At 48.2% G+C, this 26,886-nt stretch overlaps 1 protein-coding gene across 1 annotated transcript in view; it reads left to right on the forward strand.

The window, feature by feature from the left end:
* WDR76 (WD repeat domain 76) overlaps positions 1–26,886 on the forward strand; it is a 212,794-nt gene that overhangs the window by 160,824 nt on the left and 25,084 nt on the right. The window contains exons 13-14 of the mRNA XM_063925481.1: positions 465–682; positions 11,259–11,411. Of these exons, the coding sequence (XP_063781551.1) occupies positions 465–682; positions 11,259–11,411 (371 nt within the window). The remainder of the gene's footprint in view (positions 1–464; positions 683–11,258; positions 11,412–26,886) is intronic.

Genomic DNA, 26,886 nt, shown 5'->3' on the forward strand with positions numbered 1-26,886 from the left:
CTGCGATTTCACTCGAACTCCCCCAGAAGCACCGATTTTGACTATTTTGTACTTTTGATTTTGTCTATGTACGATTTTGCCTTAGTGCCAATTTTGACTATACTTTGTACTAGATAGTGCACTAAATAGTTAAGATTGACTTGCCTGCACAGTCTCTCTAGCCTTACGATACCGAGTGCGCATCGGGATCGAATCTGTATTGCAAGCTGCTTAACACCTTGAGATATGCACTAACTTTCTTCAAGATTTTGACTATATAGTCAAAATCTTAGATTTATCTCACCGTTTGCACACACCTTAACTCCGTCTTATCTTTCTAAGGCTTGATAAATCTCCCTCTTAGAATGAAAAGAAATGCACTGCAGTTCTTCATTTTTGTGCTTGACCTGTTTTCAGTAGAGAATGCCTGCGCTCTGGTGTGTGTACATTCTTTATCAGGACCCTTGTTCGATGTTTCTATACAGGCTTACCGTGATGAAGAAGGTGGTTTCTCCTCATTTGACTTCCTGTCATCTGATGGCTCTGTCCTGATAGTTAGTCACTGGGATTCTCGATTATCAGTGGTTGATCGCAGGACTCCGGGTACAACACATGAAATGCAGATATCTTTGTCCATGCCTAGTGTCCGAACTGTTAGTGTGCATCCATTAAGAAGAGATCTGTGTGCTGTAGCAGGATACAGGTGAGCTTGTGGTCATGTTATAGTTAGAAATCTGGCTGGTTCAGGGATCTGTCATACCTCACACCCTTGTAAGCTGTAATCTTAAAGAGGACGTGTCATGCATGACATGTAATAATAAAATGTACGTTTACACACTCCTCATTTTAAAGGAAATTGCTAAAAACACAGCAAATCCATTTCTGGTTCTATTATGCCTTGGGCAAAATGCATATTGGCTTATAGTGAAGGTTACCTTGTATAGCATTTCTGTATGTATTTGTTTAGGACACATCCCAGCATGCCTTGCCACAGTTTTGATATTAATGCATCTTAAAACTCTGGCAGGGCATGCTGGGATGTGTAGTTCCACAGCAGCTGGAGGGCCGCAGGTTGAAGATCCGTGCTCTAGAGGCCTGCACTCTGGTCACTGTCCTACCCCAGAAGTACAGGTGAAAGGAACAAAACAGAGGTCATCTAGGTTTTGGCTCTGATATCAGAAGGGAAGTACTCTTGCTGCCTCTAGACTGAGCAATAACCTTATCCAGTTCCAGACCAGTAAGAATGCTGCCATCGAAGGGGAGCACCTCAAGAGAACACTTGGATTCCAAATCCACCTCCCAGGAATGCAGCCACAAAGCCTTCCAAGCAGAGATAGCCGTAGCCAAAATACTAAAAACAGCCTTAGCCGCATCCTGCGCTGCTACCACACCACATGAACACATTCCGCAGCACCCCACAGCTGTTCTGCAGTGTCTAACAGATTCTCAATAGCTGGATCTGCCTGAAGCCCCGCAAAGAGTTGGTCAGACCAACGTTCCATGGCACTAGAAACCACATCTATGACAATGAAACCAGACAATACTTCAGTTTCTTTTCTAGCGGGTCTCCAAAGGATGACAACACGGGGACTGAAAGCAAAGTCGTCTCAGCCAACTGCGCCATAGGAACATCCACCCTGGGGATTTGTGTCTATTTCTGCATGTGGTTTGCTGGCACCATAAAGATGCAAACCTCCTTGGAACAGTACATTTCCTATCCAGAGTTTTCCAGGCTTCTTCAATCAGATCTGAAAACAATGGAAAGGTAACTGTCCTCTTCTGCCTACGTTTAAATGTCCCAGAAAACTCAGCCAGGGATTCCAAATCCAGATAGTCCAAAGCTTGACAGACTGTAGTAAGGTTTTTCAATACCTTGACAAGAATAGGCATTCTCGCACTCCTGCAGAAGAAACTCTTCATGAACATCCCCCTCATCCTCTGAATCATCTAAGAGAAGCCAGGAGGAATGACTACGCTTTTGAGACTCCTGGAGTTTTGGTTCCACAAGGAAGAAGCCATCTGCTTCACAGACTGGACTGAGGCCAGTTGAGGCACTTGAGGTGATGGAGAATCTGACAACCAATGGGGAAAGACAGCCTGCACTTAAAACGGGAACAATAGTGGCCAGCGGGTAGAATGAGCCTGTTCATTTCTGTAGTCCGCTATAAACTTGACCAGCTCAGCAACTGACCTGCCCAAAGCTAAACGACCCGCACATATCCTCACTGGGCCTCACAGAACAGTCTGTGCAGAGTGCCCAGGAATACAGCTGCCTACACAGTAATTCATCCTTACATTGGGCAAACGTAAAAAACAGCTACTACATGCCCAATAGACTTAGAGAATTTAGCCTTTTCAGCTATGGGGAACAGTAAATAACAAGAGAACAGGTGGAATGTAGATAACACTATTACCCAACAATTAGGACAGCGATGTCAAATACAATCAATAAAAATAAATAAACAGCAGAAAACTAATACTTAGCCTTCAAGTAGAGGCTAAAGGTGGGTACACACTGACAGACATATCTGCCGATCAATTGATTGGCAGATATATCTATGGACAGATCGGGCAGTGTGTTGTGCATACACACTTGCCCGATCAGTCGGGGACTGACGTCATGAACTGTACACGCCCGCCCAGTTCAGCTGTCAACAGTGTCGGACTGGGGCATGAAGGGCCCACCGGGGAAATGCAGTGGAAGGGGCCCGTTCTGAGAGGCTTAGATAACCATTAGTGCAGGGGCTGGGCCCCTTGATAAATAATATATATAGTAAATACTGTTAGTGCATGCATGATAATGTACTAGATTATTAACAGCAATGCCCTGTAGAAAATACACCATAGTCCTGTGCAGTATAAAGTAACATATTTATAATGTATAATTCAGATGGTGGGCCCCCAGGCAGTGGGGCCCACCGGTGGTTTCCCCTGTACCCCTATGGGCCAGTCCGAGCCTGGCTGTCAATCACCGCTGGCCGCCGCAGCATGGCCATACACACACAGCGACGCGCCAATATATTAGTAGATTATATTTGCCGTCGGCTGTGCTGCGGGGCTGGCGCGATATGTCTGTGAACGACAGAGTTCACAGACATATCGGCCGTACACACTGGCCGACGGACCCGCGATATATCGGCCAGTGTGTTACCCACCTTAAGAAAACGAAAGTTGCAGAGGATGGAAGATGGCATCCCGTTGCAGTGTAAGCTGAAGAAACAGCACCTCAACGGAATTGTGTCTGCAGCGGATCCCCTGCATGTCTCCTGGTAAGCCAGGAGGACACTTCAAAAACGAGGGGGAATCAAGAAGAGCAGCAAGCACCTCCGCCATAAGGCTCTTTGCTTAGTGTGGCCAACTACCACAGTGCACTTCTTTTCAAGGGAAAACATTTGGTAGCACCTGTTCCCAGGCAGCCTGTCTGCACGTCTCCTCCCCCATTACAGGAGAGTGCTGCTAGATAGACTGGAAGATGGCACAGCCATTCTCAGTCAGCCCGGCCGTTGCAACCATCAAACAGTGTGACAGCAGTGGCCAGGACTACAAGGACCAATGATGATCCCATCCATGCCACACAGTTCTTGTAGAGAAATTTGTAGGATCTAAGGGCAACTCCAGGTGAGTTGGCTCTTATTTTAGATATATTTTTGTATGTGTTATTTATCACGTAGCATAACAATAAGCAATTATGACGCAGAGAGGATGCTATTATCGTGTAGCGTTAGGGACTGCCAGGATCAGAGAATCCTTGACGGGGTCTGGCAGCAAAAATATTCAACCAAGAGCTCATAATTTCGCCCACAGGGTAAGGTGAGAGGGCAGTCCTCTCATATACAGGTATCCTTTTTCAAACCAGTCAAGCCCAAGGGTCATCAGTCCTGAGTTGGCCGCCATCAGACCACTAAACTGACAAACCTACAGTCTGTGTCCCCAGCTGGATTCATCCACAGTGGGTGGTCCCCTTCTACGATTCGCAGACATCTGGCTAGCTTCCACGTCCGACTCCTGGGTGTCAGGCTTAGTTATCCAGAGGATACTTTCCCCTTTACATTCCCCTTTCTGGAATGGCTGTTGCTTCAATTTTCTTTACTGCCAGTGGACGTATTTAAGGCCACCGCCCTTGTGTCTTCCTTCAAATTCCTCCTGGCTGCAGGGCTCATTATCCCCGTCCCCTCTCCTCAAAGGGGTACGGGTTTCTATTCCTATCTGTTTTTGGTACAAAATCCAGACTGATCTTTCTGACGCATCCTCAACCTGAAGAAGTTGAACCTTTTTTCTACGAATTTCCAGGTTCAGGATGGAGTCTCTGTTCTATCATGCAAGCACTGGAACCGGAAGACTTCATGGGCTCCTTGGATATTCAGGACGCATACCTCCACATTTCTATTTGATCAAACCATCAGCGCTGCTTGCTCTTTGCTATACAAAAGAACCACTATCCTTGCTTAATCTCAGGTGGTCTTGCAACAACACCTTCAGGTCATCCTGGCGCTGTTACAGTCGCATGGCTGGCTTATCAGCTGGTGCAAGTCTAGTCTTACCCCATCCCAGTCCATGGTTCATCTAGGGGTGATCATAGACACCAGAGTACAGAGTGTTTCACAGGATAAGTGGTGGACACCCAGACTTTAATCAGAACTTTCCTGAAGCATCACAGAGTCTACCTCCATCTTTGCATGCAAATCCTGGGCAAGACGGTCTCCTGTTTTGATATGGTGAAGTATGCCCAGTTCCACTCCAGACCACTAACTAGTAACTCAAATTGCTTCACTGATGGAACCGATCACATCTCCTTCTCAAATCCAGTCTGATTTCCCTTTTCAGGGAAACCCATCTCTCAATCCTGCTGTGGCTCAAGTCATCCCATCTGACCAAGGGCCACCCGTTTCTGATCCAGGATTGGGTCATTTGTACCACGGACGCCAGCCTCCGCAGATTGGGGGTGGTCACAGGAAGCCACTTCTTCCAGGGATGCTGGTCAGCACAGGAGGCGACTCTCTATCAATGTCCTAGACCTCCGTGTCTCTTGCCTATTCGTCCGGATCTGCTGTCCCATGGACCATGCCTTCATCCCTACCTTCCCCATCTAGCTTTGACGGGGTGGCTGTTGAGAGGTTGATCTTAAGGGCTTGTGTTTCTCGGACTCTGTCATCAGCACAATGCTCTCAGCCAGTAAGCCTTCTGCGGCTCGCATATACCACAGGGTGTGGTGGAGGCACTTTCAGTGGTGTGCAGGCCTTCATTTCAAACCATTGATATATTGGGTATCCAGAGTTTTAGCCTTCCCTCAAAACAGTTTGGAAATAGGTCTTTGGCTGGCTTCCTTTTTAAAGGTGAAGGTGTCTGCCCTTTCGGTGCTTTTTCAGCGAAAGCGAGCCAATTCTTTAGCGACTCTTACCTTTCTGCAGGTGGTGCTGCACTTGTAGCCTCCTTTTGTCCCCCCTGTTCATCCGTGGGACTTATCCTTGGTCCTCAAGATGCTTTAGCATGCTCCATTTGAGTCCATGGACTCTGTAGATCTGCCTTGGCAGACTGTCATCTTGTTGGCCATTGCTCCCCCCCCCCCCCCCCTCCACCTCTTCTGGGTCCCTCATCTCAATTCGACTTGATGTCGAACGCAAGCCCCCGAGACGACTGCTCGCTCCCGCAGCACTTCCGTCACCCTCTAACAGTGCCAGAAGACGTTGGTGGTGAGTAGGACGCCGGCGCCCCAACAAGCGGGGAGCCGGTGAGAATGGCGAATGGCGGCATCAGGGTGGGAGTGCAGTGCTGATGCTGCGCTCCGGAGGGCTCAGATGTACTGTTGTGCGGCGCTGTGAGGGGCGCCCTGGGCCAGCGCAACACCCTTACACTGGTCACAGAAGCTATCAGGAACACTGTACTGCTGCTAGCAACCATTACCTCAGGCCAGTATAATCTCGAAGTGCGGGAAGAAGCGCCATTTTAGGGGACAGAGCTTCTCAGAGTGGACCCAGCACTCACCAGCGCCATTTTCTCCCTGCAGTTCACACTACAGAGACGCTGACAGGGAGCGCTGACCCACCACATTTCCAGCTATCCTGTGTGCTACCAGTGGGTTATAGAAAGGGGGGGGGGGGAGTGTTTAGTCACATTATTGTACTGTGTAGTCTATTAAGGCTACTCAGTCAGCGCCAGGCCTTTATTCTATAACTGCCTACTGGGGCGCTGTGTGTGCTGGTTCCTTAACTCTGTGTCTCTCTGAAGGTGCTTGGGGGAAACTGTGTCTGACATTTTCCTGTGTTTGTGTGTATGTTCTATATCTCACATTACTATGTCTAGGGACTCTGTGTCTTTTGCTGCAGAGTATGCATCTTCTCCAGAGGAGTCTATTCCATGTACACAGGAATGCAATATACTGTCTTAGTCTTCTGAATCCGAACCCCAGTGGGTGGTTTCTATTAAGGGAATGATATCCCAGATTTCATCTAGGATAGCTCATAATGAGACTGAAACACTGGTTTTAAAAAAATCTGTAGAGGTTCTGTCGTATTCAGCTCCCACTACATCCTCAAAATCCTCTGGTTTATGCCCAAAAAAAGCGTGCTTTTGCCCAGATAATGCAGGTCGACACGGATACCGACTCTGATACGGGTGATGGGGATATACTGGGGGGGCAGGGGCATCCCTTGCTAAGGGGGCGCAACTCATGATTGAGGCCCTTAGGGACATTTTACACATTACGGACGAGGTACCTGAACAGGTCGAGGAGGCTTACTTTACGGACGATAAGAAAGTTTCCCTTACCTTCCCTTCGTCTAAGGAATTATACGCATTGTTTGAAAAATCCTGGGAAAACCGGGAGAAAGATCCCAAAGAGGGTTCTCGTTGCTTTTCCTTCCCCCCCCCCCCCCCCAATATAGTGGACGCTTCTGTTTCTACATTGTCTAAAAAGGTGGTTTTACCTGTCCCTGGGTCTACCGCCTTGAAAGAGCTGGCAGACCGCAAGATTGAGACTACGCTCAAATCAATATACACTGCTTCAGGCGTGGTGCTAAGGCCCACCATTGCTTGTGCATGGATTTCTAAAGCCATAGTAAAGTGGTCAGGCACATTACTAGAGGATTTAGATTCTATGGATAGACGTGACATTGAAATGTTTTTACGTCACATACAGGATTCTGCAGGTTTCATGGTGGGGGCCATGAAGGACCTTGGTCATCTACAGGCACGGATGTCTTCCATGGCTGTCTTGGCATGCAGGGGACTCTGGCTGCGCCAATGGTCTGCGGATGCGGAATCCAAGAAGAGTGTAAAGAACCTACCCTTCACAGGTCAGGCTCTGTTTGGGGAAGCATTGGATGCGTGGATTTCCACGGCAACCGTGGGTAAGTCAACCTTTCTTCCCTCAGCCACTCCACCAACGAGAAAATATTTTCCTACCTCTACAATGCAGTCCTTTCGGACCGCAAAGGTTAAAAAATCCAAGCCCCCTTCCACTTTCTTCAGAGGTGGTCGGGGAAAATCCAGAAAACCTGCACCGCCAGGTTCCCAAGAACAGAAGCCTGGTTCTGTTTCCTCAAAATCCTCAGCATGACGGTGGACCTCCCAGCCTGGATATCGGGCAGGTGGGAGCATGTCTAAGAAATTTCAGTCAAGCCTGGGCGTCATCAGCCTGGACCCCTGGGTACAAAATATTGTGTCCCAGGGGTACAGACTGGAGTTTCAAGAACTTCCACCTCACAGATTTTTCAAATCAGGCTTACCAGCTTTGCTGACAGAAAGGGCTATCCTACAGGAAGCCATTCAAAAATTGGAAAAGTCAAATGTCATTGTCCCGGCTCCACCTCATCAGGAAAACGAGGGTTACTACTCACACCTCTTTGTGGTACCGAAACCGGACGGTTCCGTAAGACCAATATTGAACTTGAAATCTGTAAACCCCTATTTGAGGGAATTCAAGTTCAAGATGAAGTCTCTAAGATTGGTGATCTCAGGTCTGCAGGTGGGGGATTTTCTGGTATCCCTGGATATCAAGGATGGGTACCTCCACATTCCGATTTGGCCGCATCACCAGGCTTATCTCATATTTGCGCTGTTGGACTGTCACTATCCGTTCCAGGCACTGCCATTTGGCCTCTCCACGGCGCCGAGGGTGTTCACCAAGGTAATGGTAGTGATGATGCTACTCATACGCAAGCACGGAATGAACATAATTCCATATCTGGACGATCTGCTAATAAAAGCATCTTCCAGGGAGAAGTTGTTGCAGAACATTGCTCTCACATCTCGACTACTCCGGGATCATGGATGGATCCTGAATCTTCCAAAGTCACATTTGGAGCCGACAACGAGATTCTTTCCTAGGGATGATCCTCGACACGGAAGTGCAGAGGGTGTTTCTACCGGTGGAAAAAGCGTTGGTGATATAATCAATGGTCCGGGATGTCTTGAAGCCTGCCCGGGTATCGGTTCATCAGTGCATTTGCCTTCTGGGGAAGATGGTTGCCTCCTACGAGGCTCTACAGTACGGAAGATTTCATGCACTGTCCTTCCAACTGGATCTCCTAGACAAGTGGTCGGGATCTCACCTGCACTTGCACCAGAGGATACGTCTGTCGCTGAAAGCCAGGATTTCACTCCTATGGTGGCTACCAATGCCTCACCTTCTCGAGGGCCGCAGGTTCGAGATTCAGAACTGGATCCTTCTAACCATGGATGCAAGTCTCAGAGGTTGGGGCACGGTCACCCAAGGGGAAAACTTCCAAGGAAACTGGTCAAGTCTGGAATCCATCCTTCCGATAAACATTCTGGAACTAAGAGCCGTGTACAGCGGCCTTCCACAGGCGGCACATCTTCTACAAGGTCAGGCCATTCAGGTGCAGTCGGACAATGTAACGACGGTGGCCTACATAAACCGACAAGGTGGAACGAAGAGCAGAGCTGCAATGTCAGAGGTAACAAAGATCCTCCCCTGGGCAGAAAGGCACGTGATGGCGCTTTCAGCGATCTTCATTCCGGGTGTGGACAACTGGGAAGCGGACTTCCTCAGCAGACACGATCTCCATCTGGGAGAGTGGGGCCTCCACCCCGAGGTGTTTGAAAAGGTGACAATTCTTTGGGGCGTACCTCAAATCGACATGAGGGCCTCCCGCCTCAACAAGAAGCTTCACAGGTACTGTTCCATGTCGAGAGACCCACAGGCAGTGGCGGTGGACGCTCTGGTGACTCCGTTGTTCTTCCAGTTGGTGTATGTGTTCTCTCCACTTCCACGCATCCCAGGGATTCTCAAACTTATAAAAAGAACAAGAGTTCAGGCGATCCTCCTTGCTCCGGACTGGCCAAGAAGAGCTTGGTACGTGGATCTTCTGGAGTTACTGCTGGAAGATCCGGGGCCTCTTCCTGTTCGCAAGGACCTTCTGCAAAAGGGGCCGTTCGCTTATCAAGACTTACCACTGCTACGTTTGACGGCATGGAGGTTGAACGCCAGATCTTAGCTCGGAAAGGCATTCTGACCAAGGTTATTCCTACCCTGATACAGGCTAGGAAGGAAGGAACGTCTAAACATTACTATCGCATTTGGAAAAAGTATGTGTCTTGGTGTGAATCCAAGAAGTTTCCTACGGTTGAGTTTCATCTAGGGCTGTTTCTGCTCTTCCTGCAAGCAGGTGTGGATGTGGGCCTACGTTTGGGCTCCATAAAAGTCCAGATTTTGGCATTATACATTTTCTTCCAGAAACAATTGGCTTCCCTCCCTGAGGTTCAGACTTTCTTGAAAGGGGTCCTGCACATCCAGCCTCCGTTTGTGCCTCCTACGCCACCTTGGGATCTTAACGTGGTGTTTGTAGTTCCTGCAATCGGATTGGTTCGAGCCTTTACAGGAGGTTGAGGTCAAGTTTCTCACTTGGAAGGCGGTCACACTGTTGGTGTCAAAGCCCCTACTTAATTTTCCATGAAGATAGAGCTGAGCTTAGGACGCATCAGCAGTTTCTTCCACAGGTTGTGTCAGCTTTTCATATCAACCAACCTATTGTGGTGCCAGTGGCTACTGACTCCTCCATTGCCTCAAAGTCCTTGGATGTTGGGAGGGCTTTGAAGATTTATGTGAAGAGAACTTCTCGTCACAAAGTCAGACTCTGTTTGTCCTTTATGATCCCAGCAAGATTGGGTGTCCTGCTTCTAAGCAGACGATTTCTCGCTGGATCAGGTTCACTATCCAGCATGCTTATTCTACGGCTGGATTGCCGTGTCCAAAATCTGTTAAGGCCCACTCTACTCGTAAGGTGAGTTCTTCCTGGGCGGCTGCCTGGGGTGTCTCGGCTTTACAGCTTTGCCGAGCGGGTACTTGGTCAGGGTCGAACACGTTTGCTAAGTTCTACAAGTTCGTTACTTTGGCCTCTGAGGACCTTCAGTTTGGTCAATCAGTTCTGCAGGAGCCTCTGCGCTCTCCCTCCCGTACTGGGAACTTTGGTACATCCCCATGGTACTAATGTGGACCCCAGCGTCCTCTAGGACGTAAGAGAAAATAAGATTTTAATTACCTACCGGTAAATCCTTTTCTCGTAGTCAGTAGAGGATATGCTGGGCGCCTGCTCAGCGCTTTGTTTTCCTGCAGTAGTTACTTGGTTCAGTACTACCTTGTTACTTGGTTTAAGTACTGTTGTTGGGCTGTTGCTGCATTGTTCAAGCTGGTTTGCTTGGTTTGCCTTTTTGTGTGTGAGCTGGTGTGAAGCTCACCACTATCTGTTTAACTTCCTTCTCTCGAAGTATGTCCGTTTCCTCGGGTACAGTTTCTAGACTGAGTCTGGTAGGAGGGGCATAGAGGGAGGAGCCAGCCCACACTATTAAACTCTTAAAGTGCCCATGTTTCCCAAGGGACCCATTTATACCCCATGGTACTAATGTGGACTCCAGCATCCTCTACGGATTACAGGAAAAGGATTTACCGGTAGGTAATTAAAATCCTATTTTTTTCTTTTAGACAAGCTGACGGGGGAGGGGGGGGTGGGGGTGGGGGGTGTTTGAGCTCCACAGAGACTCAGAGGGATCGGGTTTTTTTTGTTTGTTTTTTACTTTGGCTACAAAAAACCATTATCATCTATGGGGGACACTGGAGACCATGGGTATATATGTAAATTTTAGTTTAAGTGTGGTCTACTATATATTTACAGACAAATGAGAGAAAATTAGAAGGTATAGTTGCTGAAAATGTTTTAGGGAAAGGGTACTTTCTTAACCAAATGTCTGTGAGTGGTGTAACCCATTGTTTGTGTTATTTTGCGTTACATATAAAATGGTTTACCTTTTTTGTTTCTCTGCAGTGGTGTGTATATTTATGATATACGAAAGAATTACAAGAAGAAGCAAAAACCTGCTTGGACAGTACCTGGGCACACACAACCCGTTTTATCTGCATACTTCTCCCCGGGCACAGGCCACCGCATCCTCACCACCTGTTTTGATGGCTTTCTACGGTAATGAGTTCCATCACCATTCCTTTTGAGTCCAGTATTTTTGTTGCTTTTGTTTTTTTCCCTGAGAAGATTTAATTACTACACTATATTAGAGATCGGGTACAGTCGTATTCTTTCATTAATACATTACCTCAATGGAGAACGGTGACGCTGGGTTATAGAGGGCCCATGTAGGAGTTCAGCACTTAGTGGGCAACCGTTTTTATGCAACAATCTAAAGTCACATTCTACTAGATCGCTGTGCACATCCTATGTGGCATGGGTCTTCAGTTGGAGCGGTGTTGGGCAGCCACATGGTTGTCTATGCATATGTTTTTCTCTAGCGTCCTAGTGGATGCTGGGGACTCCGTAAGGACCATGGGGAATAGACTGGCTCCGCAGGAGACAGGGCACTTTAAGAAAGAATTAGGATACTGGTGTGCACTGGCTCCTCCCTCTATGTTCCTCCTCCAGACCTCAGTTTGAATCTGTGCCCGGACGAGCTGGGTGCACCTTAGTGAGCTCTCCTGAGCTTGCTAAAAAGAAAGTATTTTGTTAGGATTTTTTATTTTCAGAGAGATCTGCTGGCAACAGACTCTCTGCTACGTGGGACTGAGGGGAGAGAAGCAGCCCTACTCACTAGAAGATAGGTCCTGCTTCTTAGGCTACTGGACACCATTAGCTTCAGAGGGATCGTACACACTTGGTCGTCAGATCCCGGAGCCGCGCCGCCGTCCCCCTCGCAGAGCCAGAAGACAGAAGCCGGCGTGAGAAGCAAGAAGACTTCGAAATCGGCGGCAGAAGACTCCAGTCTTCATCTGAGGTAGCGCACAGCACTGCAGCTGTGCGCCATTGCTCCCACACTAAACCCACACACTCCGGTCACTGTAGGGTGCAGGGCGCAGGGGGGGGGGGCGCCCTGGGCAGCAATTGGGAACCTCATGGCAAAAAGCAGCATTTATACAGTTGGGCACTGTATATATGCATGAGCCCCCGCCATTATTTCACACACAAAACGCGGGACAGAAGCCCGCCGCTGAGGGGGCGGGGCTTCTTCCTCAGCACTCGCCAGCGCCATTTTCTCTCCACAGCTCCGCTGAGAGGAAGCTCCCCAGGCTCTCCCCTGCAGAATCACGGTAGAAAGAGGGTGAAAAGAGAGGGGGGGCACATAAATTTGGCGCAAAAACTGATGTACAGCAGCTACTGGGTTAACACTAAGTTACTGTGTGATTCCTGGGTCATTTAGCGCTGGGGTGTGTGCTGGAATACTCTCTGTCTCTCCAAAAGGCCTTGTGGGGGAACGGTCTTCAAATAGAGCATCCCCTGTGTGTGTGTGTGTTGTGTCGGTACGCTTGTGTCGGCATGTTTGACGAGGAAGGCTGTGTGGAAACAGAGCGGGTACAAATGAATGTGGGGTCGCCGAAGACGGCGCCGACACCCGATTGGATGGATATGTGGAAGGTTTTAAATGATAATGTAAATTCCTTGCATAAAAGGTTGGATAAAGCTGAAGCCTTGGGACAGTCAGGGTCTCAACCCATGCCTGATCCTACAGCGTAGAGGCCGACAGGGTCTCAGAAGCGCCCACTATCCCAAATTGTTGACACAGATATCGACACGGATTCTGACTCCAGTTTCGATGGCGATGATGCAAAGTTACAGCCTAAAATGGCTAAAGCCATCCGCTACATGATTATAGCAATGAAAGATGTGTTACACATCACAGAGGAAACCCCAGTCCCTGACAAGAGGGTTTATATGTATGGGGAGAAAAGGCAAGAGGTGACCTTTTCCCCTTCATATGAGTTAAATGAGTTATGTGAAAATGCTTGGGAATCTCCAGATAGGAAACTGCAGATTTCCAAACGGATGCTTATGGCGTATCCTTTCCCACCAACGGACAGGTTACGCTGGGAATCCTCCCCTAGGGTGGACAAAGCTTTAACACGCTTATCCAAGAGGGTAGCCCTGCCGTCACAGGATACGGCCACCCTAAAAGATGCTGCAGATAGAAAGCAGGAGGGTATCCTGAAATCCATTTATGCACATTCAGGTACCCTGCTAAGGCCGGCAATTGCGTCGGCCTGGATGTGTAGAGCTGTAGCAGCATGGACAGATACCTTATCTGAAGAACTTGATACCTTGGACAAGGATACTATATTACTGACCCTGGGGCATATAAAAGATGCTGTCCTATATATGAGAGATGCCCAAAGAGACATTAGCCTACTGGGCTCTAGAATAAATGCTATGTCGATTTCTGCCAGAAGGGTCCTGTGGACTCTGCAATGGACAGGCGATGCCGACTCAAAAAGGCACATGGAGGTTTTACCTTTTCTCTAACGTCCTAAGTGGATGCTGGGGACTCCGTCAGGACCATGGGGAATAGCGGCTCCGCAGGAGACAGGGCACAAAAATAAAGCTTTAGGATTAGGTGGTGTGTACTGGCTCCTCCCCCTATGACCCTCCTCCAAGCCTCAGTTAGGTTTTTGTGCCCGTCCGAGCAGGGTTCAATCTAGGTGGCTCTCCTAAAGAGCTGCTTAGAAAAAGTTTTTAGGTTTTTTATTTTCAGTGAGTCCTGCTGGCAACAGGCTCACTGCATCGAGGGACTTAGGGGAGAGAATTTCAACTCACTTGCGTGCAGGATGGATTGGATTCTTAGGCTACTGGACACCATTAGCTCCAGAGGGAGTCGGAACACAGGTCTCACCCTGGGGTTCGTCCCGGAGCCGCGCCGCCGACCCCCCTTACAGATGCTGAAGATTGAAGGTCCGGAAACAGGCGGCAGAAGGCTCTTCAGTCTTCATGAAGGTAGCGCACAGCACTGCAGCTGTGTGCCATTGTTGTCACACACTTCACACCAAGCGGTCACGGAGGGTGCAGGGCGCTGCTGGGGGCGCCTTGGGCAGCAATATTTAATACCTTTATGGCAAAAGAATACATCACATATAGCCATTGAGGCTATATGTATGTATTTAACCCATGCCAGATATCTAAAACTCCGGGAGAAAAGCCCGCCGAAATAGGGGGCGGGGCTTATTCTCCTCAGCACACAGCGCCATTTTCCTGCTCAGCTCCGCTGTGAGGAAGGCTCCCAGGACTCTCCCCTGCACTGCACTACAGAAACAGGGTAAAACAGAGAGGGGGGGGCATTTTTTGGCGATATTTTGATATATTTAAGCTGCTATAAGGAACAACACTTATATAAGGTTGTTCCCATATATATTATGGCGCTTGGGTGTGTGCTGGCAAACTCTCCCTCTGTCTCCCCAAAGGGCTAGTGGGGTCCTGTCTTCGATAAGAGCATTCCCTGTGTGTCTGCTGTGTGTCGGTACGTGTGTGTCGACATGTATGAGGACGATGTTGGTGTGGAGGCAGAGCAATTGCCGATAATGGTGATGTCACCCCCCAGGGAGTCGACACCGGAATGGATGGCTTTGTTTATGGAATTACGTGATAATGTCAGCACATTACAAAAATCAGTTGACGACATGAGACGGCCGGCAAACCAGTTAGTACCTGCCCAGGCGTCTCAGACACCGTCAGGGGCTGTAAAGCGCCCTTTACCTCAGTCGGTCGACACAGACACAGACACTGAATCTAGTGTCGACGGTGAAGAAACAAACGTATTTTCAAGTAGAGCCACACGTTATATGATCACGGCAATGAAGGAGGCTTTGCATATCTCTGATACTGCAAGTACCACAAAAAGGGGTATTATGTGGGGGGTGAAAAAACTACCTGTAGTTTTTCCTGAATCAGAGGAATTAAATGATGTATGTGATTAAGCGTGGGTTAACCCAGATAGAAAAGTGCTAATTTCAAAAAAGTTATTAGCATTATACCCTTTCCCGCCAGAGGTTAGGGTGCGCTGGGAAACACCCCCTAGGGTGGATAAGGCGCTCACACGCTTATCAAAACAAGTGGCGTTACCGTCTCCTGATACGGCCGCCCTCAGGGATCCAGCTGATAGGAGACTGGAAACTACCCTAAAAAGTATATACACACATACTGGTGTTATACTGCGACCAGCCATCGCCTCAGCCTGGATGTGCAGTGCTGGGGTCGTCTGGTTGGATTCCCTGACTGAAAATATTGATACCCTGGATAGGGACAGTATTTTATTGACTATAGAGCAATTAAAGGATGCTTTCCTTTATATGCGAGATGCTCAGAGAGATATTTGCACTCTGGCATCGAGAGTAAATGCGATGTCCATATCTGCCAGAAGGAGTTTATGGACGCGACAGTGGTCAGGTGATGCGGATTCCAAACGACATATGGAAGTATTGCCGTATAAAGGGGAGGAATTATTTGGCGTCGGTCTATCGGATCTGGTGGCCACGGCAACTGCCGGAAAATCCACCTTTTTACCTCAGACCCCCTCCCAACAGAAAAAGACACCGTCTTTTCAGCCGCAGTCCTTTCGGTCCTATAAGAACAAGCGGACAAAAGGACAGTCATATCTGCCTCGGGGCAGAGGAAGGGGTAAGAGAGGGCAGCAAGCAGCCCCTGCCCAGGAACAGAAGCCCTCTCAGGGTTCTGCAAAGCCCTCAGCATGACGCTGGGGCCTTACAAGCGGACTCAGGAGCGGTGGGGGGTCGACTCAAGAATTTCAGCGCACAGTGGGCTTGCTCACAGGTGGACCCCTGGATCCTGCAGGTAGTATCTCAGGGTTACAGGTTGGAATTCGAGAAGTCTCCCCCTCGCAGGTTCCTAAAGTCTGCTTTGCCAACGTCTCCCTCAGACAGGGTGACGGTATTGGAAGCCATTCACAAGCTGTTTTCTCAGCAGGTGATAGTCAAGGTACCCCTCCTACAACAGGGAAAGGGGTATTACTCCACGCTATTTGTGGTACCGAAGCCGGACGGCTCGGTAAGACCTATTCTAAATCTGAAATCTTTGAACCTGTACATACAAAAATTCAAGTTCAAGATGGAGTCACTCAAAGCAGTGATAGCGAATCTGGAAGAAGGGGACTTTATGGTGTCCCTGGACATAAAGGATGCTTACCTGCATGTCCCAATTTGCCCTTCACATCAAGGGTACCTCAGGTTCGTGGTGCAAAACTGTCATTATCAGTTTCAGACGCTGCCGTTTGGATTGTCCACGGCACCTCGGGTCTTTACCAAGGTAATGGCCGAAATGATGATTTTTCTGCGAAGAAGAGGCGTATTAATTATCCCTTACTTGGACGATCTCCTGATAAGGGCAAGGTCCAGAGAACAGCTGGAGGACGGAGTAGCACTAACCCGACTAGTGCTGCAACAACACTGGTGGATTCTGAATTTTCCAAAATCTCAGTTGACCCCAACGACACGTCTGCTGTTCCTGGGAATGATTCTGGACACGGTTCAGAAAAAGGTGTTTCTTCCGGAGGAGAAAGCCAGGGAGTTATCCGAACTTGTCAGGAACCTCCTAAAACCAGGGAAAGTGTCTGTGCATCAATGCACAAGAGTCCTGGGAAAGATGGTGGCTTCTTACGAAGCAATCCCATTCGGCAGATTCCACGCACGAACTTTTCAGTGGGATCTGCTGGACAAATGGTCCGGATCACATCTGCAGATGCATCAGCGGATAACCTTATCGCCACGGACAAGGGTGTCTCTTCTGTGGTGGTTGCAGAGTGCTCATCTGTTAGAGGGCCGCAGATTCGGCATACAGGACTGGGTCCTGGTGACCACGGATGCCAGTCTGAGAGGCTGGGGAGCGGTCACACAGGGAAGAAACTTCCAGGGAGTATGGTCAAGCCTGGAGATGTCTCTTCACATAAATATACTGGAGCTAAGAGCGATTTACAATGCTCTAAGTCTGGCAAAACCCCTGCTTCAGGGTCAGCCGGTGTTGATCCAGTCGGACAACATCACGGCAGTCGCCCACGTAAACAGACAGGGCGGCACAAGAAGCAGGACAGCAATGGCAGAAGCTGCAAGGATTCTTCGCTGGGCGGAAGATCATGTGATAGCACTGTCAGCAGTATTCATTCCGGGAGTGGACAACTGGGAAGCAGACTTCCTCAGCAGACACGATCTACACCCGAGAGAGTGGGGACTTCATCCAGAAGTCTTCCACATGATTGTGAACCGTTGGGAAAAACCAATGGTGGATATGATGGCGTCCCGCCTCAACAAAAAACTGAACAGGTATTGCGCCAGGTCAAGAGACCCTCAGGCAATAGCTGTGGACGCTCTGGTAACACCGTGGGTGTTCCAGTCAGTGTATGTGTTCCCTCCTCTGCCTCTCATACCAAAAGTACTGAGAATTATACGGCAAAAGGGAGTAAGAACGATACTAGTGGCTCCGGATTGGCCAAGAAGAACTTGGTACCCGGAACTTCAAGAGATGCTCACGGAGGATCCGTGGCCTCTACTTCTAAGACGGGACCTGCTTCAGCAGGGACCGTGTCTATTCCAAGACTTACCGCGGCTGCGTTTGACGGCATGGCGGTTGAACGCCGAATTCTAAGGGAAAAAGGCATTCCGGAAGAGGTCATTCCTACACTGGTAAAAGCCAGGAAGGAGGTGACTGCACAACATTATCACCGCATTTGGAGAAAATATGTTGCGTGGTGTGAGGCCAGGAAGGCCCCCACGGAGGAATTTCAACTGGGTCGATTCCTACATTTCCTGCAAACAGGATTGTCTATGGGCCTCAAATTGGGGTCCATTAAGGTTCAAATTTCGGCCCTGTCGATTTTCTTCCAGAAAGAATTGGCTTCAGTTCCTGAAGTCCAGACTTTTGTAAAAGGAGTACTACATATACAGCCCCCGGTTGTGCCCCCAGTGGCACCGTGGGATCTTAATGTAGTCTTGGATTTTCTCAAATCCCATTGGTTTGAGCCGCTCAAATCGGTGGAGTTGAAGTATCTTACATGGAAAGTAACCATGCTACTGGCCCTGGCTTCAGCCAGGAGAGTATCAGAATTGGCGGCTTTATCATATAAGAGCCCATATCTGATTTTCCATACGGACAGGGCAGAACTGCGGACGCGTCCTCATTTTCTGCCTAAGGTGGTGTCAGCGTTTCACCTGAACCAGCCTATTGTGGTGCCTGCGGCTACTAACGATTTGGAGGATTCCAAGTTGTTGGACGTGGTCCGGGCATTGAAAATATATATTTCAAGAACGGCGGGAGTCAGAAAGTCTGACTCACTGTTTATATTGTATGCACCCAACAAGATGGGTGCTCCTGCTTCTAAGCAGACGATTGCTTGTTGGATTTGTAGCACAATTCAACTTGCACATTCTGTGGCAGGCTTGCCACAACCTAAATCTGTCGAGGCCCATTCCACAAGGAAAGTGGGCTCATCCTGGGCGGCTGCCCGGGGGGTCTCGGCATTACAACTCTGCCGAGCTGGTACTTGGTCAGGGGCAAACACGTTTGCAAAATTCTACAAATTTGATACCCTGGCTGAGGAGGACCTTGAGTTCTCTCATTCGGTGCTGCAGAGTCATCCGCACTCTCCCGCCCGTTTGGGAGCTTTGGTATAATCCCCATGGTCCTGACGGAGTCCCCAGCATCCACTTAGGACGTTAGAGAAAATAAGAATTTACTTACCGATAATTCTATTTCTCGTAGTCCGTAGTGGATGCTGGGCGCCCATCCCAAGTGCGGATTGTCTGCAATACTTGTACATACTTATTGTTACAAACAAATTCGGGTTGTTATTGTTGTAAGCCGTCTGTTCAGAGGCTCCTACGTTTGTCATACTGTTAACTGGGTTCAGATCACAAGTTATACGGTGTGATTGGTGTGGCTGGTATGAGTCTTACCCGGGATTCAATATCCTTCCTTATTGTGTACGCTCGTCCGGGCACAGTATCCTAACTGAGGCTTGGAGGAGGGTCATAGGGGGAGGAGCCAGTACACACCACCTAATCCTAAAGCTTTATTTTTGTGCCCTGTCTCCTGCGGAGCCGCTATTCCCCATGGTCCTGACGGAGTCCCCAGCATCCACTACGGACTACGAGAAATAGAATTATCGGTAAGTAAATTCTTATTATAAGGGTGAGGAATTGTTTGGGGACGGTCTCTCGGACCTGGTCTCCACAGCTACGGCTGGAAAGATAAATTTTTTGACATATATTCCCTCACAACCTAAGAAAGCACCGTATTACCAAATGCAGTCCTTTCGATCACAGAGGCAAGAAAGTATGAGGTGCGTCCTTTCTTGCCAGAGGCAGGGGTAGAGGAAAGAAGCTGCACAATACAGCTAGTTCCCAGGAACAGAAGTCCTCCCCAGCTTCCACTAAATCCACCGCATGACGCTGGGGCTCCACAGGCGGAGCCAGGCCCGGTGGGGGCGCGTCTCCGAAATTTCAGCCACAAGTGGGTTCACTCTCAGGTGGATCCCTGGGCTATAGAGATTGTGTCTCAGGGATACAAGCTGGAATTCGAAGTGATGCCCCCTCACCGTTACCTCAAATCGGCCCTGCCAGCTTCCCCCATAGAGTGGGAAATAGTGTTAACTGCAATTCACAAATTGTATCTCCAGCAGGTGGTGGTAAAGGTTCCCCTCCTTCAACAGGGAAGGTGTTACTATTCGACAATGTTTGTGGTACCGAAACCGGAGGGTTCGGTCAGACCCATATTGAATTTAAAATCCCTGAACATATACCTGAAAAGGTTCAAGTTCAAGATGGAATCGCTCAGAGCGGTCATCGCAAGCCTGGAGGAGGGGGATTTTATGGTGTCTCTGGACATAAAGGATGCTTACCTTCATGTCCCCATTTATCCACCTCATCAGGAGTACCTCAGATTTGTGGTACAGGATTGTCATTACCAATTCCAGACGTTGCCGTTTGGTCTGTCCACGGCACCGAGAATATTTACCAAGGTAATGGCAGAAATGATGGTGCTCCTGCGAAAGCAAGGAGTCACAATTATCCCATACTTGGACGATCTCCTCATAAAGGCGAGGTCCAGAGAGCAGTTGCTGATCAGTGTAGCACGCTCTCGGGAAGTGTTACAACAGCACGGCTGGATTCTGAATATTCCAAAGTCGCAGCTGATTCCTACAACGCGTCTGCCCTTCCTGGGCATGATTCTGGACACAGACCAGAAGAAGGTTTTTCTCCCGACGGAGAAGGCGCAGGAACTCATGACACTGGTCAGAGACCTCTTAAAACCAAAACAGGTGTCGGTGCATCACTGCACGAGAGTCCTGGGAAAGATGGTGGCGTCATACGAGGCCATTCCCTTCAACAGGTTCCATGCGAGGACCTTTCAGTGGGATCTGTTGGACAAGTGGTCCGGATCGCATCTACAGATGCATCGGCTGATCACCCTATCCCCCAGGGCCAGGGTGTCTCTTCTGTGGTGGCTGCAGAGCGCTCACCTTCTCGCGGGCCGCAGAATCGGCATTCAGGACTGGGTCTTGGTGACCACGGATGCAAGCCTCCGAGGGTGGGGGGCAGTCACACAGGGAAGAAATTTCCAGGGTCTGTGGTCAAGTCAGGATACTTGCCTTCACATCAATATCCTGGAACTAAGGGCCATATACAACGCCCTAAGTCAAGCGGAGACCCTGCTTCGCGACCAGTTGGTGCTGATTCAATCCGACAACATCACCGCAGTGGCTCATGTAAACCGCCAAGCCGGCACAAGGAGCAGGGTGGCGATGGCGGAAGCCACCAGAATTCTTCGATGGGCGGAGAATCGCGTACGAGCACTGTCAGCAGTGTTCATTCCGGGAGTGGACAACTGGGAAGCAGACTTCCTCAGCAGGCACGACCTCCACCCGGGAGAGTGGGGACTTCATCAGGAAATCTTCACGCAGATTGCAAGGAGATGGGAACTGCCACAGGTGGACATGATGGCATCCCGCCTCAACAAAAAGCTACAGAGGTATTGCGCCAGGTCAAGAGACCCTCAGGCGATAGCTGTAGACGCACTGGTGACACCGTGGGTGTTCCTGTCGGTTTATGTGTTTCCTCCTCTTCCTCTCATACCCAAGGTGCTGAGAATCGTAAGAAAAAGAGGAGTGAGAACAATACTCATTGTTCCGGATTGGCCAAGAAGGACTTGGTATCCAGAGCTGCAAGAAATGCTCACAGAGGACCCATGGCCTCTGCCTCTAAGGTAGGATCTGTTGCAGCAGGGGCCCTGTCTGTTCGAAGACTTACTGCGGCTGCGTTTGACGGCATGGCGGTTGAACGCCGGATCCTAGCAGAAAAAGGGATTCCGGATTAGGTTATTCCTACGCTAATAAAGGCTAGGAAGGACGTGACGGCTAAACATTATCACCGTATATGGCGAAAATATGTTGCTTGGTGTGAGGCCAGGAATGCCCCTACAGAGGAATTCCAGCTGGGCCGTTTCCTTCACTTCCTACAGTCGGGAGTGACTTTGGGCCTAAAATTGGGGTCCATTAAGGTCCAGATTTCGGCCCTATCCATTTTCTTTCAAAAAGAACTGGCTTCTCTTCCTGAAGTTCAGACATTTGTAAAGGGAGTGCTGCATATTCAGCCCCAGTTTGTGCCTCCAGTGGCACCTTGGGATCTTAACGTGGTGTTGAGTTTCCTGAAATCACACTGGTTTGAGCCACTTAAAACCGTGGAATTAAAATATCTCACGTGGAAGGTAGTCATGCTATTAGCCTTGGCTTCGACTAGGCGTGTGTCAGAATTGGCGGCTTTGTCACATAAAAGCCCCTATCTGGTTTTCCATATGGACAGGGCAGAATTGCGGACTCGTCCACAATTTCTGCCAAAAGTGGTGTCATCTTTTCATATGAACCAACCTATTGTGGTGCCTGTGGCTACTCGTGACTTGGAGGATTCCGAGTTACTAGATGTAGTCAGGGCTTTGAAAGTTTATGTAGCCAGAACGGCTAGAGTCAGGAAAACTGAGTCGCTGTTTATCCTGTATGCATCCAACAAGCTGGGTGCTCCTGCTTTAAAGCAAACAATTGCTCGCTGGATCTGTAACACGATTCAGCAGGCTCATTCTGTGGCTGGATTGCCGCTTCCAAAATCAGTAAAAGCCCACTCCACAAGGAAGGTGGGCTCTTCTTGGGCGTCTGCCCGAGGGGTCTCTGCATTACAGCTTTGCCGAGCGGCTACTTGGTCAGGTTCAAACACTTTTGCAAAGTTCTACAAGTTTGATACCCTGGCTGAGGAGGACCTTGTGTTTGCTCATTCGGTGCTGCAGAGTCATCCGCACTCTCCCGCCCATTTGGGAGCTTTGGTATAATCCCCAGGAGTGCTCCTGTTTTATGTAGCTTGGAAAGTGTAGTGTTGTACTGCCTATCTCTGGCCTTCATGCCAAGGTAGCTATGCAGAGTGGGTTTCCTAGTTCCTTTTGGCTAAGACGGACGCCCAGGAAATGGAATTACTCAGCTTGGGCTTCGATGCTGACGCAGGTAATGTCTCCGTTCGTAGACAGCCTTGCTCTCGTGTCAGCTTCCCCTGCTAGCGTGACCATGTGCGCTCCTGAAATCAGTATCTATCCAATGCAGACTAGGTACACGGCTTAACAGGTCTTCGCTTCAGTGCAGTAGCTATTAGATAGCGACAGGATATCCAGGTGCAGCCCTCCTCCACGGTAGAGCTCTACTCTATCATAAGGCTGCTGTTCCAACCAAGAGGCTAGTGGCTCAGCCACCTCTGAAACTCCTCAGTGCCTGACTATTCTACATCCTTATTGAACTTTGAAGCACTAGTCAGGGCAGGGACTCCGCTTTTAGCCTTTACAAGAAGAATCACCTAAGTTCCCCTTTTTGGCACAGCTATCATACCTCCTAGATGTGGCAGGTGCTTAGCCAAACAAGCATTTAAAGTTGTCTAAGCGCAGGACTTCATTTTACCTGCTACTACCTAGGGATCGGACTAAATGGGAGTCCCCTCATCTGATGGACTCCCATTTCGTGCATCTAGTCAGATTTTTTGTCCTCCCGATTGCTGACACGAGGCTTATGCTAATAGGGGAGCTATTGCTCGCCCAGCCCTTTGTGTTTGCCTGGGTAGCTAAGGCCAATGGCAGCTGGTCGGAGGAAAAGCTTGCTTTTCTCAGGAACTAACACTACATATTGTCCTTTTGTAGTACACTGGTGGCCAAGCATATAAAAGGTGATCTCCTACCTCGGAGAGACGACCAGGGATCTTAACCTCCAGGGTGTCAGCATCAATAGTAGCTGGCAAGAGGACCCTCAGGCTATGTTCCCGGCGGGCTGATGCTCATTCTAAAAAGCTGGGGGTACCCTCTTTGTGCCAGAACTAGAGAGTGTACCCTTTTTGGACTGGATTCAAGTCAGCATTTCTTCTTTTGACTATGTCCTCTAAAACCAAAAATACCTTTTGGACCTTTGGCTGTAGAGGAAGGTCAGAGATCAGGCGTCCTCTCAGTAACTGCCTCCTTCCAGAGGTTCAAACTCACGGTGTAAACTGCCCTCGGCTACCATGTGCCCGGTCCCAAAGCAGGCTGATACACCTGCCATGTGACAGGATGGGCCTCCCCCTGGGGGACCCCAGGGAGGGAGGCTGACTTCTGTCTTTCTTCCTGCTGTAAGAACAATTAAGCTGTGCGCTCGGTGAGTGGTGGTGTATATGATTGTCAGCAGCGACTTGGAAAGGGAATGCCAATCCCTCAGAAAAACACTCGATAGAACAAAAACCAAGTTGCGCTTAACAATCAAAGATGAAAAACATTTATTTTAAAAATTAACAGCAATTCTCCCGGGAGTACAATTAATTTCTTCCTGCCGTGCTTGCTTTGGCTGTGTGTATATGTGTGTGTGTGTGTGTGTGTGTGTGTGTGTGTGTGTATATATATATATATATATATATATATATATATATATATATATATATACATACATACATACATACATACATACATACATACACACACACACACACACACACACACACACACACACACACACACACACACACACACACACACACACACACACACTCATGGCGACTTGAATAAGAAAGACACGGACCCCAGGAAGAATGTCAACATTTCAATCTTTATTGAAGATTTTCATCAGGATAAAATGAAACAATTACATTCTTACCTTAAATAACCCCACCATGTAAACCACGCCCTAAGCCCGTCGCAGACGTGGCTTCAATACGTCCTGTTAATCAGTGCACCCTTCACCAACATGAATACAAGTACGGAGGCCATTAGAGAACAAAAATGCTCATTTACGTAGTACAACATCGATTGTCAAAGTTATTCTTAAAGAATCAAATAACAGAGCACCATCACAAACTAAATGTAAAGCAGGTTTTATATAGTAAAGAATAAATCAGTATTGCGCCGATAACACAGCACTAAAAGAATAGTATCTTCGTTAAAGCAATGCCATCGCCCCTGTTCTGTGGAAAACCACAGACGGAGACCACACATGCGGACAAGTCAAACCTGTGAATAGCAACACTTTAACGATCATTAAACATCTAGTAAAATATTCGAAAAAGCAAGACACATTGTGGCAAAAGCCTACATGAGCCGCCCCATGTGAAATCACTAAACACTTCCTTACTAAAACTGTATTACCTATTCCTGTCGGGAATCGTTTCCCGCACAGGAATCTGGCCACTACAAAGCATAAATAGCAAGACCACCTACAGACAGAAACAATATAGCAAATATGGATTCTACTTCTGTCAAGGAAAAAACGGAGACTGGACCACCAAAGCTGCCCTGCAAATCACAAAAAGGCTTGTAAACCAAGATTTTCATTGAGCCCTTTAGGGGACAATGTATTTAATTTAAAAATCCACTCAGCTTCCCTTTGTAACAGCAAGCGTGATCTATCACCCCCTCTTGACATGGCCGTAATATGATCAGTGATCCTGTAACGCTGGGATGCAAGACTATGTTTAGCATTTAAGAAGTGTCTAGCAACAGGTTGATCACGTTTGACGAATGGAAGTACGATGCATAGTCATTCTTTCCTTGAACATTCTGTCTGTTTTACCCACGTAATCCATACTACATGGACATATAATCATGTACACCACAAATTTCGTAGTACATGTTAGAAAATGCCTAATGGAAATGTTCTTGTCTGTGTGGGGATGATTGAAGGAAGTACCACTCCAGCATGTAGCTGCATGTGGTACAGTTTGGATATCTATAGCATCCCGATTTTCAGGATCTTAAAAAGTGTCCATTGTCTTTTTTTTTTTTTTTAAACTGTTTTTATTTTCTCATTTTTATAATATAAAATTTTACATACAGTGGTGAGTCAAAAATGGAAAAATATAGGAATGGCAAAGATACATACATACATTTTAGCATTAACAGAACTGCGAGTGTCTCTTTGCCTTGCAATTCGTACCACTTAATTTCGCATATCATATACTTATACACTGTAAAACTTTCACCACCCACTTATAAACATCATAAAATAATAAGGGAGAACACAAGAAGGGAGAAGGGAAGGGGGGAGACAAGACAAGACAATTCACTCCTTAGTCGCGTGGCATACATACATTACCCCATTCCATGTGCCCATCAACCTTAATACAGCAAAGTATTAACTCATATCAATTAGCATCTACATGTTTGTGAAGAACCCAGGAGGTATTTTCAAAGAGCCTTTCAATATGGCCCTGTGTTTCTATGTCTAGACTGTCAATGTAAGGCTCCCATTTCGAGTAAAAGCGAGCGACACCCCTCTCAATGTCTGGCAAGGTGGCTTGGCGTTCGAAGTAGAGAACCCGTAGAAGAACATTTTTTAATTCCCCCAAAGAGGGAGATGACTTCTTCGTCCAATGGTTCAAAATAACCTTGTTAGCCACCGTGAGGATGACCGTGAGAATGGGCGTAACTCGCTTCCTATCCTGGCCAAGAGGCCAACCCTCAAAACAGTTGCATAAACAAGCTATGGGGTCTCTGGCGACCCCCAATGAGAGAGTTCTATTAATAAATACAATAACTTTGTTCCAAAAATTAGCAATCTACCTACATGTCCAAAAACAATGAAAAAAGGAGGCCCTGACATGTGGCACTTTAAACATTCACTATTCCCATCCGGGATCATATGCACTCTTTGGGCCGGGGCTATGTAAGCCCTGTGTAATAACTTAAAGTACACTTCCTGAAGCTGAGCCGAGTGTAGATATTTAAATGTATACTGACAGGATTTAAGTAGAATTGGTTGCGCCGGGAAGTCCGGTACATCCCCCTCCCAATTAGAAACCGTACGTTTCCATAGCTTTTCCGTCTGTATCACCCGTAAATGGTCATAATAATAAGATAAACGATAAGCAGAGGCATTTGTGAGAGTGAGGAGAGTGGCTATCGGATCCTGTTTGTCTGGCGAGGTCATAGGGACAGCCATAGTAATGACAAAATGTTGGGCTTGCAGGTACATATAAAAATTTGAGTTTGCTATACCATATTTGGACTTTCATTCCTCAAAGGAGAGCATATGCCTTCCCCCAGGGTCAAATACGTCTCTAATAGACGAAATTCCCCGCTCCCGCCACTGCTTAAAGTTAGCATTTTCCAGCCCAGGACTGAAGCAGGGATCCCC

Source organism: Pseudophryne corroboree, chromosome 6 (assembly GCF_028390025.1).
Source record: "Pseudophryne corroboree isolate aPseCor3 chromosome 6, aPseCor3.hap2, whole genome shotgun sequence".
In the NCBI taxonomy this organism is placed as follows: domain Eukaryota; kingdom Metazoa; phylum Chordata; class Amphibia; order Anura; family Myobatrachidae; genus Pseudophryne; species Pseudophryne corroboree.